The sequence below is a fragment of the Impatiens glandulifera genome, chromosome 4 (genome assembly GCF_907164915.1).
Source record: "Impatiens glandulifera chromosome 4, dImpGla2.1, whole genome shotgun sequence".
NCBI classification, from domain to species: domain Eukaryota; kingdom Viridiplantae; phylum Streptophyta; class Magnoliopsida; order Ericales; family Balsaminaceae; genus Impatiens; species Impatiens glandulifera.
The window spans coordinates 54,532,520-54,545,916 of NC_061865.1; the positions used below are offsets into that span (position 1 = coordinate 54,532,520).

Here is a 13,397-nt window from a genome sequence, read left to right on the forward strand (position 1 = left end):
TCCTTTATCTATCAAATTAATTAATTAATTAATTAAAATAATAAAATAATTTTTATTTTAAATTATTATTTTTATTTTATTTATATATTTCAATACTATTTAAGTCTTTTTATCAAAAAAAAAAAAAAAAAAAAAAAAATATCCCCACCTCCTTAAAATCATTACCAATTATCTCTAAATTATTTCAATAACTCAAATCGAATAAAGCTTAAAATTAATAAGTATTTCAATCACCCTAAACCGAACAAAACCTTATAATTTTTTAATGTTTTAAGTTATTACAATAAGGAAATAAAAATCAAAAAAATTGAATATTACCTGTAAAGAAGAGGGACCGCATGCAAAATCACAAAGTATGTGGGCCTGTGTAAGAGATGACACGAATGAAAGTAAAGATGCGCATTTTAGTTGAAAGTAATGATGTGTCTGAAATGAAAAAGAGCAAAACATAAACGGTTCAGTCGTATTGTTAATGTAGTGGGGGGACCCGTGATTCCTTAAACATTGATGGATGAGTGTCAGAACTCTGTATATCAGTGAATATATGCAGAGATTAAAGGGTTGAGAAAACCGTCAATAGTAAATAATTTACACAAAAATCTATGTGCGCACCGTTTGACTGACCTATTATCTTTCTTCTCTTTTCTTTTTATCATCTTTTTATCATTGCATGTCTTCAAATTCAAATATTAGCTTATTTGATTAGGGATTGAGATGATTATTTTGATGTAAGGTTAATTGTAGAACATCATAGGCCTCGTTTGGATTGGGGTTTTTGAAAAAATCTAGAGAGGGAAAATAATAATGATTGGTGATGATTTTGAGAAGGTGATGGTTATTTTTTGTAAAAAGACTTAAAGGGTATTGATATATATGAATAAAATAAAAAATAATAATTTAAAATAGAGGGTATTTTAGTATTTTGGTTAATGAAATGAGTGATGTGATTGTTAAGAAATGATTGATTGGAGAATTGATTTTGAATGAGTTTTTTAAAAAACCCAAAGAGAACAAGGCCATAATTTAGTTAGAAAAAAGAGTAAATTATTTAATAATATTTATATTTAAATTTTATAAAAAAATAAAGTTGAAGTTTTTATTAATAATTTGAATTAGGAAGTGATTTTTGAATTAAATCAACTTACTTTTGATATTCTTGAATAAAAATGTGACTAAGAATGACCTTACTTGTAGACCTAGAAACGGATTGGGTTGGGTCCAATGCATTGCCCAATGGACCAAAATTGCAAGAATATTGAGGAAAATGTTGGCACACCACTAAGCCCAATAAATTAAGATCCTAACTTGTGAATTAATGGATCAACCCAATTACCTTTTAGGGTTCGAACTTGTAGTGTTTTTTTTATATTAAAAACAGTTCAAACTATGAATTGAGGCAGTGTGGCTTAAACTATCAAATATTTTGTCATTTGAGACTGACGTTTATTCCGTTTATTTTAATTGACGTGACAATACATTGTTTTAATTTAATTTCCACCTTTCAAACACATCATATCCTCTCCAACGGGTCTCTCTCCTCCAACATTTTCTTCTTCTTCCATTCCCCTCTTCTTCGTTATCTATTTCTTCCATCCATCTCTAAGAAATTTTTTATGTCCAAGGTTAAGTGTTTCTTGTAAACATGTTCAAATGAGACAAATTTCATTACATCGACAATAAACAATAGATAAACCTACATAATATTCTTGAGAAGACATAATATTTTTTTTCAATCACAATTTTAATTAGAGGATACAAGGATAAAACTAATGATATGCAAAAATAACTGAGTGTAATATCCATTCTCCATTGATATTACAAAAATGAAAACAAAACTTAAATGATATGCAAAAAGCCAAAAACATGAATTGATTGACTGTAATATCCATTAGTAATAGTGTTTTTGTTTTTGCTCTAAAACAAAAATTAGTTATGGACATGTATTATTGTCATGATTAAAAACTAGGTTAAATAAAATTTAGATGATCAAGGACATACAATGTTGTCATAATTAAAAACTAGGTTAAACAAAATTGAGATGATCAAGGATATACATTGTTGACAAAATGAAAATCTGACAATGTTGTTTAATAACATGTCTAAAGAATTAAATCAATTTCATAATATTGAGACAAAATGAAAATTGATTGAGACATAATGAAAATTGATTTAAATGCATATTAATATTAAATTAATTTCATAATAATGACTAATCCAATCCCCATCTAAATTAAAAAAAAATGTAGAAATGCAAAAATAATTGACTGTGATATATATCCATTATCTATTAATATTATAGAGACATGAAATGAAAAATAAAACATAAATACATGCAAAAACCTTAATGAAGTGACTGTAATAGCAATGGATAAGGATAGAAATGCAATCAAATATGATATTATATTCTAAAGGATAACACATTTTCTTATTACTTTCTAATCCAAATAAATAAAAATCATTATTTAAATTTTAGATATATTATTTACTAAAGATTAACACAATCAAACATCATAATAAATATATTTATGAATTCAGTAGAATTTCATATATACTCAAAATTATACAAAGAAAATAGGAAGGAAGTTGGCCTATATAATTCCAACAGAAATAACTGTATCTAAAACAGAGACCAAAATAAAGTGTCACCTACATTTATATGTCAAAGACAAACAATATTATTTGTGAGCTTCTTGATGTTGAGAACATTGTAGATTTTATTTCAAATCAATCTAAAAATGAACAAAGAAAAAACCATAATCTAAACTCTAAACCCCAAACATATCTCAATCTAAACATAAATCAAATTAAACGGCATTAAACTGATAAGTTAAAAAACAAAATCTAAATACTTGAATCGTTGAGATAGTCTCATGAAGAACTTCTGGGAGATGGATCGAAGAAAGTAATGAACAAAGAAGAGGGGAAGGGAATGGAAGAAGAAGAAAATGTTAGAGAATGTTAAAATTAATGTGGTATAACCTCCACCATATTGATTAGATATTATTAGAAAATCTTAACAATCAATAACATTATTTTCTTATCTTTTATTTTAAATCAATTATGAACGAAACATTAGAATTATCATATTGATTAGCAAGATTTTCTAGATATTTTATAGTCTATATATTAAGGTTTTGTAATTCAAGTCTAATCATCAAAATAATAATAAAATATCATTCTCTCTCAAAATATCTCTTCAAAATAATCTAACACTTGGTATAGGAGGATTTCTAATACGTGAAGATGAAGACTGTTTTTTTACTTCTTAACCATTGGGAGATTGTATAGAAAGGAGTGAATGAGCCAAAGGAAGAAACCAAACTTAATAAAGCCGATATGAAGGAATTAATGTTGTCCCGACAAGCCGACGAAAACGCTTTTTCAATCCTCCAAAGAGTAGTCACTGAAATAATCTTTTCTAGAATTATGTGTATTGATACAACCAAAGACGCATAAGAGATCTTGCAAAGTGAATTTCAAGTAAATGTGAAAGTTAGAGCAATTAAGCTCCAATCATTATTCAGGGAATTCGAAAATACTAAAATGAAGGAGACATAAAATCTAATGGAGTTCTTGACCAAGATCTTTGATTTGATCAACTAGATGAAATATCATGGTGAAGAAGTCACAGACTAGAGAATGGTGCGGGAGATTCTCATATGCCTTTTTTTAGAAATACGATCCATTAGCGAATTATCCTCTCACGGTAGCCATCATTGAAGAAATAAAAGATCTATTAACACTCACAATCCAAGAAATGATGTGGTCCTTAAAATCATTTGAGCAATGATTGTCTAGACACTCCAAAAAATCAATAGAGAGTGTATTTCATCCAATGCTCAATACTAGCAACAACAAATGATAGGATAATTCGAGTTCTAACGAGTCAAAATGGGGAAGATATTCAAGAGTACGAGGTGAATGTAGATCAAAAGGCAAGAGAAAACACAACACATCAAATTGCAATATTGCAATAAGTCAAACTACTCTAAGAAGGACTGTTGGTACAAAGGTCTGCAACAAATGTCATCAATTTGGTCACCTCGTCAAAGATTGTCAAAGTGGAAACATTCATCAAGTAAATCAGGTATATGCAAATCAAACAGGCCTAGAGACACACATGGAATATTCTATGTGTATCACATAACTAGTGACAAAGAGATATGAGAATGGTTACTAGACAGTGGATACAACAACCACATGATGCTGACCTCAAAAAAAATTTTATGAGCTCGACAAAAGCGTTAGTGCCCCTATTCAATTCGGGAATGGAGAGCAAGCAAAATCAAATGGACTTGGAAGGATCTCCATCAAGACAAAGGAAGGACTGAGAATTATTAATAATGTACTATGTGTACCGAGTTTGAGCCAAAATTTACTCACCTTCGGACAATTGGTGGAAAATGGGTATAAGATTTACTTCGATAACAATGAGTGTATTATTTTTGATAGACAATATAAGTCAAAGGTGTTCACCAAGATCAAAATGGTCAATCGAAGTTTCGTTGTCAACATCAACTATGCAGATTTAAAAATCTCACTGAGTTTCTACCTCGAATTACCAAACCTTAATATTATGGCATCAATGAATTGACCATCTCAACTTCCATAGCCTTAATGAGTTGTCTGACAAGAGTATGGTGTGAGGACTTCCTCACATAGAAGAAAAACAACACATATGCGAAGGATGTGTGTTTGGAAAGCAACATCGACTTTCTTTCCCAATAGGAGTATCATGGAGAGCTAAAGAAAAATTAGAACTTGTCTACACCGACGTTTGCAGACCAATGGACTCCCTTTCTCATGCTCAAAATATGTATTTTGTTATATTCATTGATGAACACACTTGTATGACTTGGGTCTATTTCACAAGACAAAAGTCTGAAATATTTACGATATTTAAAAAATTCAAGAGTCTAGTTGAAAAACAAAATGGATGCTTCATCAAAACCTTAACAAAGTGATAGAGGCAATGAATACATTTATAAGGAGTTTCACAAGTTTTGTGAAGACGAAGGAGTAGAACAACAACTAACAATAATGTACACTCCTCAACAAAATAGTGTTACTGAGAGAAAAAATCAGACGATCGTTGAAATGACAAAATCAACGATTCACAAGAAATGTTATCAAAACCTTATGGGATGAAGTAGTTTACACCTTCTTTTACCTATCCAATCGATGTCCAACCACAACCATACCAAACAAGACTCCGTTTGAAGCATGGAGTGGTAAAAAAATCATCGGTAAACCATCTCAAGGTATTCAAAATTATGTGATATTCTCAGATTCAAAAAGTGAAACGAAGTAAATTTGACGAATCGAGCAAAAGATATATTTTGTTGGCTATAGTACAATGAGAAAAGTCTATAGAGTGTTTAGCCTAAAAGAAGGTCAAGTTATTAGTAGTCGAGATATTCAAGTTGATGAAAATTCTTCGTGGAATTGGGAAGAAAACACAATTGAGAAAAATAACGTTCTAATCAGCACTAACAATGATGAACATATTTCATCAGTGCCAAGTACACCCGATCCGAGCTTAAATCAATTTAATGAAGAAAGTCGTAACTCAATTGATCTAATTTCATTAAACTCCTCATCCCCGAGTTCAACCCAAAGAGGTACATATCAATAGACAATATATATATATATATGCTATATTCAACTATTATTTAGTTGAGCCCAAATATTTTGAAGAAGAAATCAAAGAAGAAACGTGGATAAAAGCAATGGAGGAAGAAATCAATGTGATCACAAAAAATCAAACATGGAAGTTTGTTGACAAGCCAACCGACAAAAAAGTAATAGGTGTCAAATGAATCTACAAATTCAAACATAACACAAATGTATCCATTTAAAATAATAAAGCAAGACTCGTTGGAAAGGTTATTCTCAACAACCAGGAATTGACTACGGGAAGACATTTTCCCTAGTAGCTTGACTAGACACAATCTGAGCTAAAAGTGAATTCGCCGCCAGCAAAGGATGAAAGCTTTATTAGCTCAATGTCAAGTCAGAATTCCTCAATGGCAAACTAAAAGAAGAAGTGTATGTAGATCAACCTCAATGTTTCATTCTTAAAAGAAAAGAAGATAATGTCTACAAGCTCAAAAATGCGCTATATGGACTAAAACAATCTCCTCGCGTTTGGTATAGTGAGATCAACAATTATTTCAACCGAACAAGATTCGAAAGGAGTAAAAGTGAAACAACCTTGTATGCCAAAAGACAAGGTATTAATATTCTTATAGTCACTCTATATGTTGATGATTTGGTTTTCACTGGAAACAATAAGAAAATGATCGAAGAGTTTAAAGATGACCTGACTCAAAAATATGAAATGAGCGATATGGGTCTACTTTGACATTTTTGGGCATTGTGATCTACCCAGAAGAAAATATTGTCTTTATCTACCAAAAGATGCATGCATAAGAGATTCCAAATTGTGCCATCGCGAGAATAAGCGGCCGCATAACTGTAAAGATATTCAAAAGAATTAAAAAAAACTAGCAGATCTTAAAATAAGCGTGTCGCGACCGTGCCATCGTGAGATGCGACCAACCGTGTTGTGACCGTGCTGCCTCTTCGCCTTCTACGCTTCGTGTGTCACGACTGTGCCGCCTCTTCACTTTCCATGTTGTCGCGACTGTGCCGCCTCTTTACCTTCCATGCTGCTGCAACCGTGCCATAGAGCAACCAACTATCATGCGACCGCATTTAACTTCTCCGCCTTCGAATCAAAATGAGACCGCATCCAACCTCCTCATCATCTGCACTCAACAACTTACAAAGTGCAACAATATGACCATCTGCCAACTCCATGAAATACCAACATTTGTACGACCATAAGGATTCATTGCATTCAAATGAAAATCATCTACACAAGGTTTTGTTCGTCGTTCGCCGTTGTGTTTGTCGTTCGTCATTCGCGAGGGTTGATCGCCGCTTAGGATTTAGGGAGAAGGCGGTGAAATGAGAAAAGAGAGAACGAAGAAGACATAAATGAAAAAAAAATTGAGAATTTATAATAAATAATTAGGGTTCTATCGTGTGACGTAAAGGGCGATGGGGTATTTTCATCGTTACACAAGCTGAAGTGATATTTTTGCAATATTTATGAGGCGCTGGTAATTTCTCAAAAAGAGTGCATTATTATGATCAATTCATTAAATTTCCCCTATGAGCTCATAACTTGAATTTTACAAAAACTCATACAAATATGAAAAAAATCTACATATACTTATAATTTTTTTGACCATATATTAACTTCAAAATTTGGAATGGTTTCAAGTTGATCATATTCTTGACCATTTGATATACTAACTTCAAAATTTGAAATGGTTTTAGGTTTGGATTATTTTCTACTCTCTCTGAGTACATGTTTACTTAATTATTGTTATACCTATTTTATCATGAAATGCATAGAATTAGGTTATGACATATTGGAAGGATATGACATGTTTAAATTATCATTTTAGTGTAAATTCATTATCTATCCTATAAAATTAGCAGCAGCCGTATTTTAAATAGGCATGTAAAACATAACGTTGATGCTTTTTTCACGTGTAATTAAACACAAAACTTTAAAGAATCTCTATTCTTTCATAGTTTCTTATAGAGTAAACTAGGTGACGATTCTCGAATTAAAATAGAAAAACATATTCAAAAGATCCGGTTAAAAAAAAAACAAAAGATTTGATGCGAACTGATTTTTAGGCTTACACTATTGCTTTTTCATACCTACATAAAAATTTATTTATTTTAACAAAGAAAATAATGAATTGTTAAATGACAACCTTTAGAATATAAAGCTGAGTAAATATATTGTTATCAAGAAACTAAATAATCTCTATATATAATGATGCTTAATTTTGAAAGTGTTCGGATTGCCGAGTCGAGAGCTGTGGTTATTTTGGATATATATGTGAGAGTAAATAGATACTTGGGTCGGATTCTAGGTTCACCCGCCCATAAACTTAAAACGGTTAAAAATAAAATTTAAAATGCTATAGATATGTTTCGAAATCGCAACATAACAAAACAAATACAACTCTTTAACCAACTAGGCCAATAACACATTATATTTTAAATTCAACACCAAATTTAATGTACGCGAGATATTTTTAATTAACTAATATATATATATATATATATATATAATGATGCTTAATTTTGAAAGTGTCCGGATTGTCGGGTCGAGAGCTGTGGTTAATTTGGATATATATGTGAGAGTAAATGAATATTTTGATCGGATTCTGGGTTGACCCGCCATAAACTTAAAACGGTTAAAAATAAAATTAAAAATGTCATAAGTATGTTTTGAACTCGCAACCTAAACAAAACAAGTACAACTCTTTAACCAACTAGATTAATAACAATTTATATTTTAAATTCAACACCAAATTTGATTAACACGGGACGTTGTAACAATATATTTTTATTCGTGTGCATCGCACGGGGATCTTCCTAGTTTATTAAAATGATTCTAAGATTTGAGAAAATAAACAAAGAGAGAATAATATCAATTTTGTGACTCCAATAAGGCTATCTCTAGTTTTTTATTAATTGATGTATCAATCTCGTGACTCGGGACTCGTAGTTTAGTTGTAGAGCACAATAACTCGTTTCCTCAGTTTTAGTTTAAATTAAAATTAAAATTAGATATGAACCTGTTTTAACACATCTATCAAAATAAAATATAAATTATAACTATACATTTGACAGTTTTCATGTTTAAAGACTCTATCATCATATATAGACATTTTCTTGTTTACATTATTGTTTGTTATGTAGTAATAAACAGTAGATATATGATTATAATACTAATAGTAAATTTAGTTAGATGTTTGATTTATTATTTTGTATAAACAGTATTTAAAAGTGATATAATTTATACTTTAAATTAGGTACATGTACCTAGTTATTAACATATATAAAAAATATATATTTACATATTTATTTTTAAATTTTGATTATGTATTTTTTCTTTAAAAGTCATATTTTTATATTATGTATTTTTTCTTTAAAAGTCATATTTTTATATTTATCTTTCTATTTTGATTATTTTTTCTTTGAACATCCATATTTGATATGTTATTTTAATTTTGATAATTATATTTGTCTGAATCTATATAATTATATTATTATCTTATTAATTATCAGAACAGTATAAGTAGTTGGTTGTAAATTATTTTCTTTAACAACTAGTATATTCTTAAATAAGGTAAAAAAAAAGAAGTACTTATTATTAAAGTCATTATTTAATACTGTGATAAGAAATTTAATTTTTAAATTAGATAAAAGAGTATAAGATTTCCCAATCAATATAAAAATAAAATAATTGGAAGTAAGAATCAAAGTTTTATTATTTAACATGAACAAAGATCTCTTTTTGTTAACAACATTTTATAACATAACACAAAATGTGTGTACAAATTACAAGTAATAATAAAAAAAAACACATGAATAGAGAAAAATAATAAAAAAAAATTAAAATTAAGTAAATATTAATTTAACAATTAAATTAAATTTATATAAATATAAAGGGCAGAATTGTCTTTTACATTTTATACAACATTTTTATACTACCCACCAAACACAAAATCATTAAATCTATACAATTTATAACTCTCTTATACTTTCAACCAAATACAAATAACATATATAACTTATATCTCTTAATATTCCTTTACAACTTATACCACTTACAATTAATACTTATATAACTAATACAGTATAACAAACGCTACCATAAACTATAAGAAAAATTCTCAATTATCATTTTGAAATGTCACATATTTGACACCCTTAATTGTCATGTTTCACCCTTTCAAAAAGAAACTTTAGAATAGGCAACATTAAGTTTCACTAGATGTAAACACAAATAGAAAGTTATAAACTATGATAAATTTGAGTAAGCTTCCAAATTCAAATTTGTCCTTAAATACAATTTGCAATCTCATTGGAATATAACTTAATTCCATTCCTTATAGATTGCAACTGTCATTGTCCAGAGTAAAGCATAAGTTTAGTTTCATAGTCTTCCACTGATAATCATGAAAAACACTATCACGGTTTCTAGCCATAAACGTTAATGCGAGAAACATCCAAGTTACGATTTCTTTTCTGGACACTTCAGAAGAAGAAGATACACTCGAAACTAAACCATTCATCATCATGGTAAGTAAATTTGAAACAACATTTGATCAGTTAAGAATTTGAATGTCAAGGATCACAGCATTACACGGCTTCCAAATAATTCAGCATATGTAGAGCAAAAAGGATAATTTTTCTTTGATCATGGCATAAGTCCAAAAATATGCAAAAAAATGTAGAACAGAAAATGCAAATCCTAGAGGGCCACAGGCAAATGCATGTAGTATTACTAATCTCTTTCATATGAATGAGAAATGCAATAATTCAAATACTTCAAGTACTTACATGTAGGCCTAATTGGTTTGTAGGTCAGGGAACTACCCTATAACTACTGTCAATGTTCATTTGTATAGGCAAGTCCATGTGATATATGCCCCACTGCATCTGAAAAATTGTTTGTCAATAATTGAAACTGATCTTTGCAATCCATAACATTACCTCTCTACTTGCATATAAACATCTTCAAACAACATTACCCAAGCATCAAAGCTCATTTCCTTCTTTTAAACACTAGCAGTCCTTTTCAAGAAAGAAAGCATTCTCTAAGTTCAGATCATGGGCTTCCGCTTGCCAATCATTGCTCAGGCCAAGCAAGCAAATAGGCGGTCTCTCTCCATAGTGCCCAAAGGCCATGTTGCAGTCTATGTAGGAGAATCAGAAAGGAAACGCTATGTGGTCCCCGTTTCATATTTGAACCATCCTCTTTTTCAAGATTTGCTAAGCAAGGCAGAAGAAGAATTTGGGTTTGATCATCCAATGGGTGGTCTAACCATCCCTTGTAGAGAGGAATACTTCATCCATATGACATGCAGCTTGAATTGCTCATGAGAAGCTTAGGATATGAAAGAGACTTCTAACATCCCTTACACAGCTGCAGAGTCTTGATTTTCTTTCATATGAAATTTTCAAATGTAATCATATGACGGGAAATCAATACCAATACACTTGTATCATTCTTTTTTGCATGAAGTGAAATGACAGTTGTTAACTTTTATTTCCTTCTACTTGGTTGGTCATAAAGACTTTTTTGGATTCATTTGAACTTCTGAATTGTGTTTGCTTCCGTTAGAACGGGCAAGTATTAATCGTATCCCTTCTTTAATCCTAACAGATAAACAATCTAACCAGGTGAAAACATTTGCAAAAAACCTAAGGAAGTCCAATTAACAAATTTGGAACCTCAATGAGAAAGTTTCATCTGCGACAAATGCTTTAACATGCATCACATGTATTTTGAGAAATCCACAATATGAGTTGGGTAATTAATTTTTATTTCTAAAGGGAAAAGTATAACAGATTCCTGAATTTAAACGGCAAGAGACTAGAATAAAATGTAGTACTTGTAAATTTCACAAAATTGATTTCGATTTTGGATTCCGAAAATTTAATTAATCTTCACCTGCTGTAATCTTTTGATTACTATGATGAATGGAAGGCAACAAGGGTATGCCTAGATTTATGAAAGTTTACTGTTAGTTGCTTTTATGAGAATGTCCCACATTTACAGCATATTTTTCTCCCATCACCGCATTAGAGGCTATCCACCATGTTAACTATAGGTTGGTACATAATTCTTTCTAATTTCTATTGATTAAGGGACACTGAAATCATAGACAAGATTTAGATGCCCCAAACATGTCTGGCCTCTGCAAGGTTGGCGAATCATCCAAATATTTTTATTAAGGCCATATGGGTTGCTTGTATATATAAGAACTTAAACTTTCATTCCATTCCATTAAACTGGGCCATGGCTTAGAAGGACCGCCTGTTCACAACATTGAAAGAAATGCTACCAGCAAAGAAGAAAATCATCACATGCTATGTCTTTATCTATGCTTCAGTAAGTGTTGCATTTGCCCTCTCTGGCTCTAGCTAAACAAATGACATATGATGTGTTTCCTTTAATAGTGGAGAGAAGAATTTGGAGCGAAGATACAAATAGCCAGCGCATCTCATCCACACATGATTATGATAAAGGCATTCATTTATGATAGAGACCCACTAGAAGAGATGAGACACGGAATTAAATAAGGAGACAATGCCATGTGAGTACCTTGTGAATATCTTCTATTTCAATCTCTACCTTCCAATTAATTTCTGGTTGTTGTTCATGTAGGGTTCTCTTCTTCTTTCTTCTTTCTCCAATCCTCTATATATACATAGCTAAACATTTGTCAAATTATCAAACATTTTCCAATCCAAGAAATCTCATAAATTAACATCTTTACCTTCAAGTTTCTCCGAGTATCCATCAAAAATAGCCACTCATGGCAATCCAATTCCTCAAGCAGATCCTTCCCAAGGCACGAGCGGTCTCAAAAGCAGTCGGCGTCCCTAAAGGACATGTTGCAGTCTATGTTGGGGAGTGCCAGAAAAGGCGATTTGTGATTCCGATATCATATCTGCAAAATCCATCGTTCCAGAATCTCCTTACGAAAGCTGAAGAAGAATTTGGGTTCCATCACCAAATGGGAGGCCTCACTATTCCGTGCAGAGAAGAAGCCTTCATCAATCTGCTACAACTTGACGTGAACAATGCTTAGTTAGAAAGAAGAGCATACATACAGAAATAGGCATTAGGAATTGGAGAAAACTCCATTCTGTTTGACCTTAGAACTAACTTCTCTTCCTACATTTTGTACATGCAATTTTTGCTCATTTGTAGCAAGTAGCTCCATTAAAGGAAATGAAACAGAAAGAAATTCATCAGTATTTATGGGTGTCGTTTTATCACACTATTACTTAATCTCGTCATAGTACAGAGCAGTTAAGGTTTATTGACCAAAGAAAAACAGTTTCATAAGAGAGTTCATCGTTCAAACTGCACCGTAATCATAATGACAAAAAGAAAGAATGCTTGCTAATCCATGTAGACCGGTATAATTTGAACAAAAGAAAGAGAACAACAATATCAACAACTGAAACAAAGTATATTAGCAAAAGAAAAAAGTAAATAAAATAAAATTGCTTCCATCTGATTTGGTTATATTTAACATAGATTCATGCAGAAGATTTAGGTGTTAAAAATGTAGTGTTTTTCCTCATTGTAGCTATAGCCAATTTTCAGATAATTGCAAGTAAGTTTAATCCAAATCAATCTAAACAAGCTTAATAAGTAAAGGAAGAATAATCTACTTATAAAATTATCAACACGCTCGAGACAAGATCATCTCAATTTTTCTGATTCCTATACTAAGAAATACTTGTTAGTTGCTACTATGGTTCTAAATTTTAGGAACAGA

At 30.8% G+C, this 13,397-nt stretch overlaps 1 protein-coding gene and 1 long non-coding RNA gene across 2 annotated transcripts; one reads left to right on the plus strand and one right to left on the minus strand.

Annotated features, from left to right (window-relative positions):
• The first annotated feature begins 10,686 nt into the window (after positions 1-10,686).
• LOC124933723 (auxin-induced protein X15-like) lies at positions 10,687-11,019 on the plus strand. The gene has a single exon (XM_047474162.1). The coding sequence runs from the start codon at positions 10,711-10,713 to the stop codon at positions 10,981-10,983; it is 273 nt and encodes a 90-aa protein (XP_047330118.1). The 5' UTR covers positions 10,687-10,710; the 3' UTR covers positions 10,984-11,019.
• An 841-nt stretch (positions 11,020-11,860) lies between these two features.
• LOC124933726 lies at positions 11,861-12,775 on the minus strand. The gene is made up of 2 exons (XR_007099035.1): positions 12,384-12,775; positions 11,861-12,304 (listed from the first exon to the last, which is right to left on the minus strand). It is a non-coding gene; the product is annotated as an uncharacterized LOC124933726 (long non-coding RNA).
• Between the last annotated feature and the right edge of the window lie 622 nt (positions 12,776-13,397).

Excerpts from the sequence above, each read along its gene's own strand:
- LOC124933723 (XM_047474162.1), top strand. The coding sequence starts at position 10,711 with ATGGGCTTCCGCTTGCCAATCATTGCTCAGGCCAAGCAAGCAAATAGG.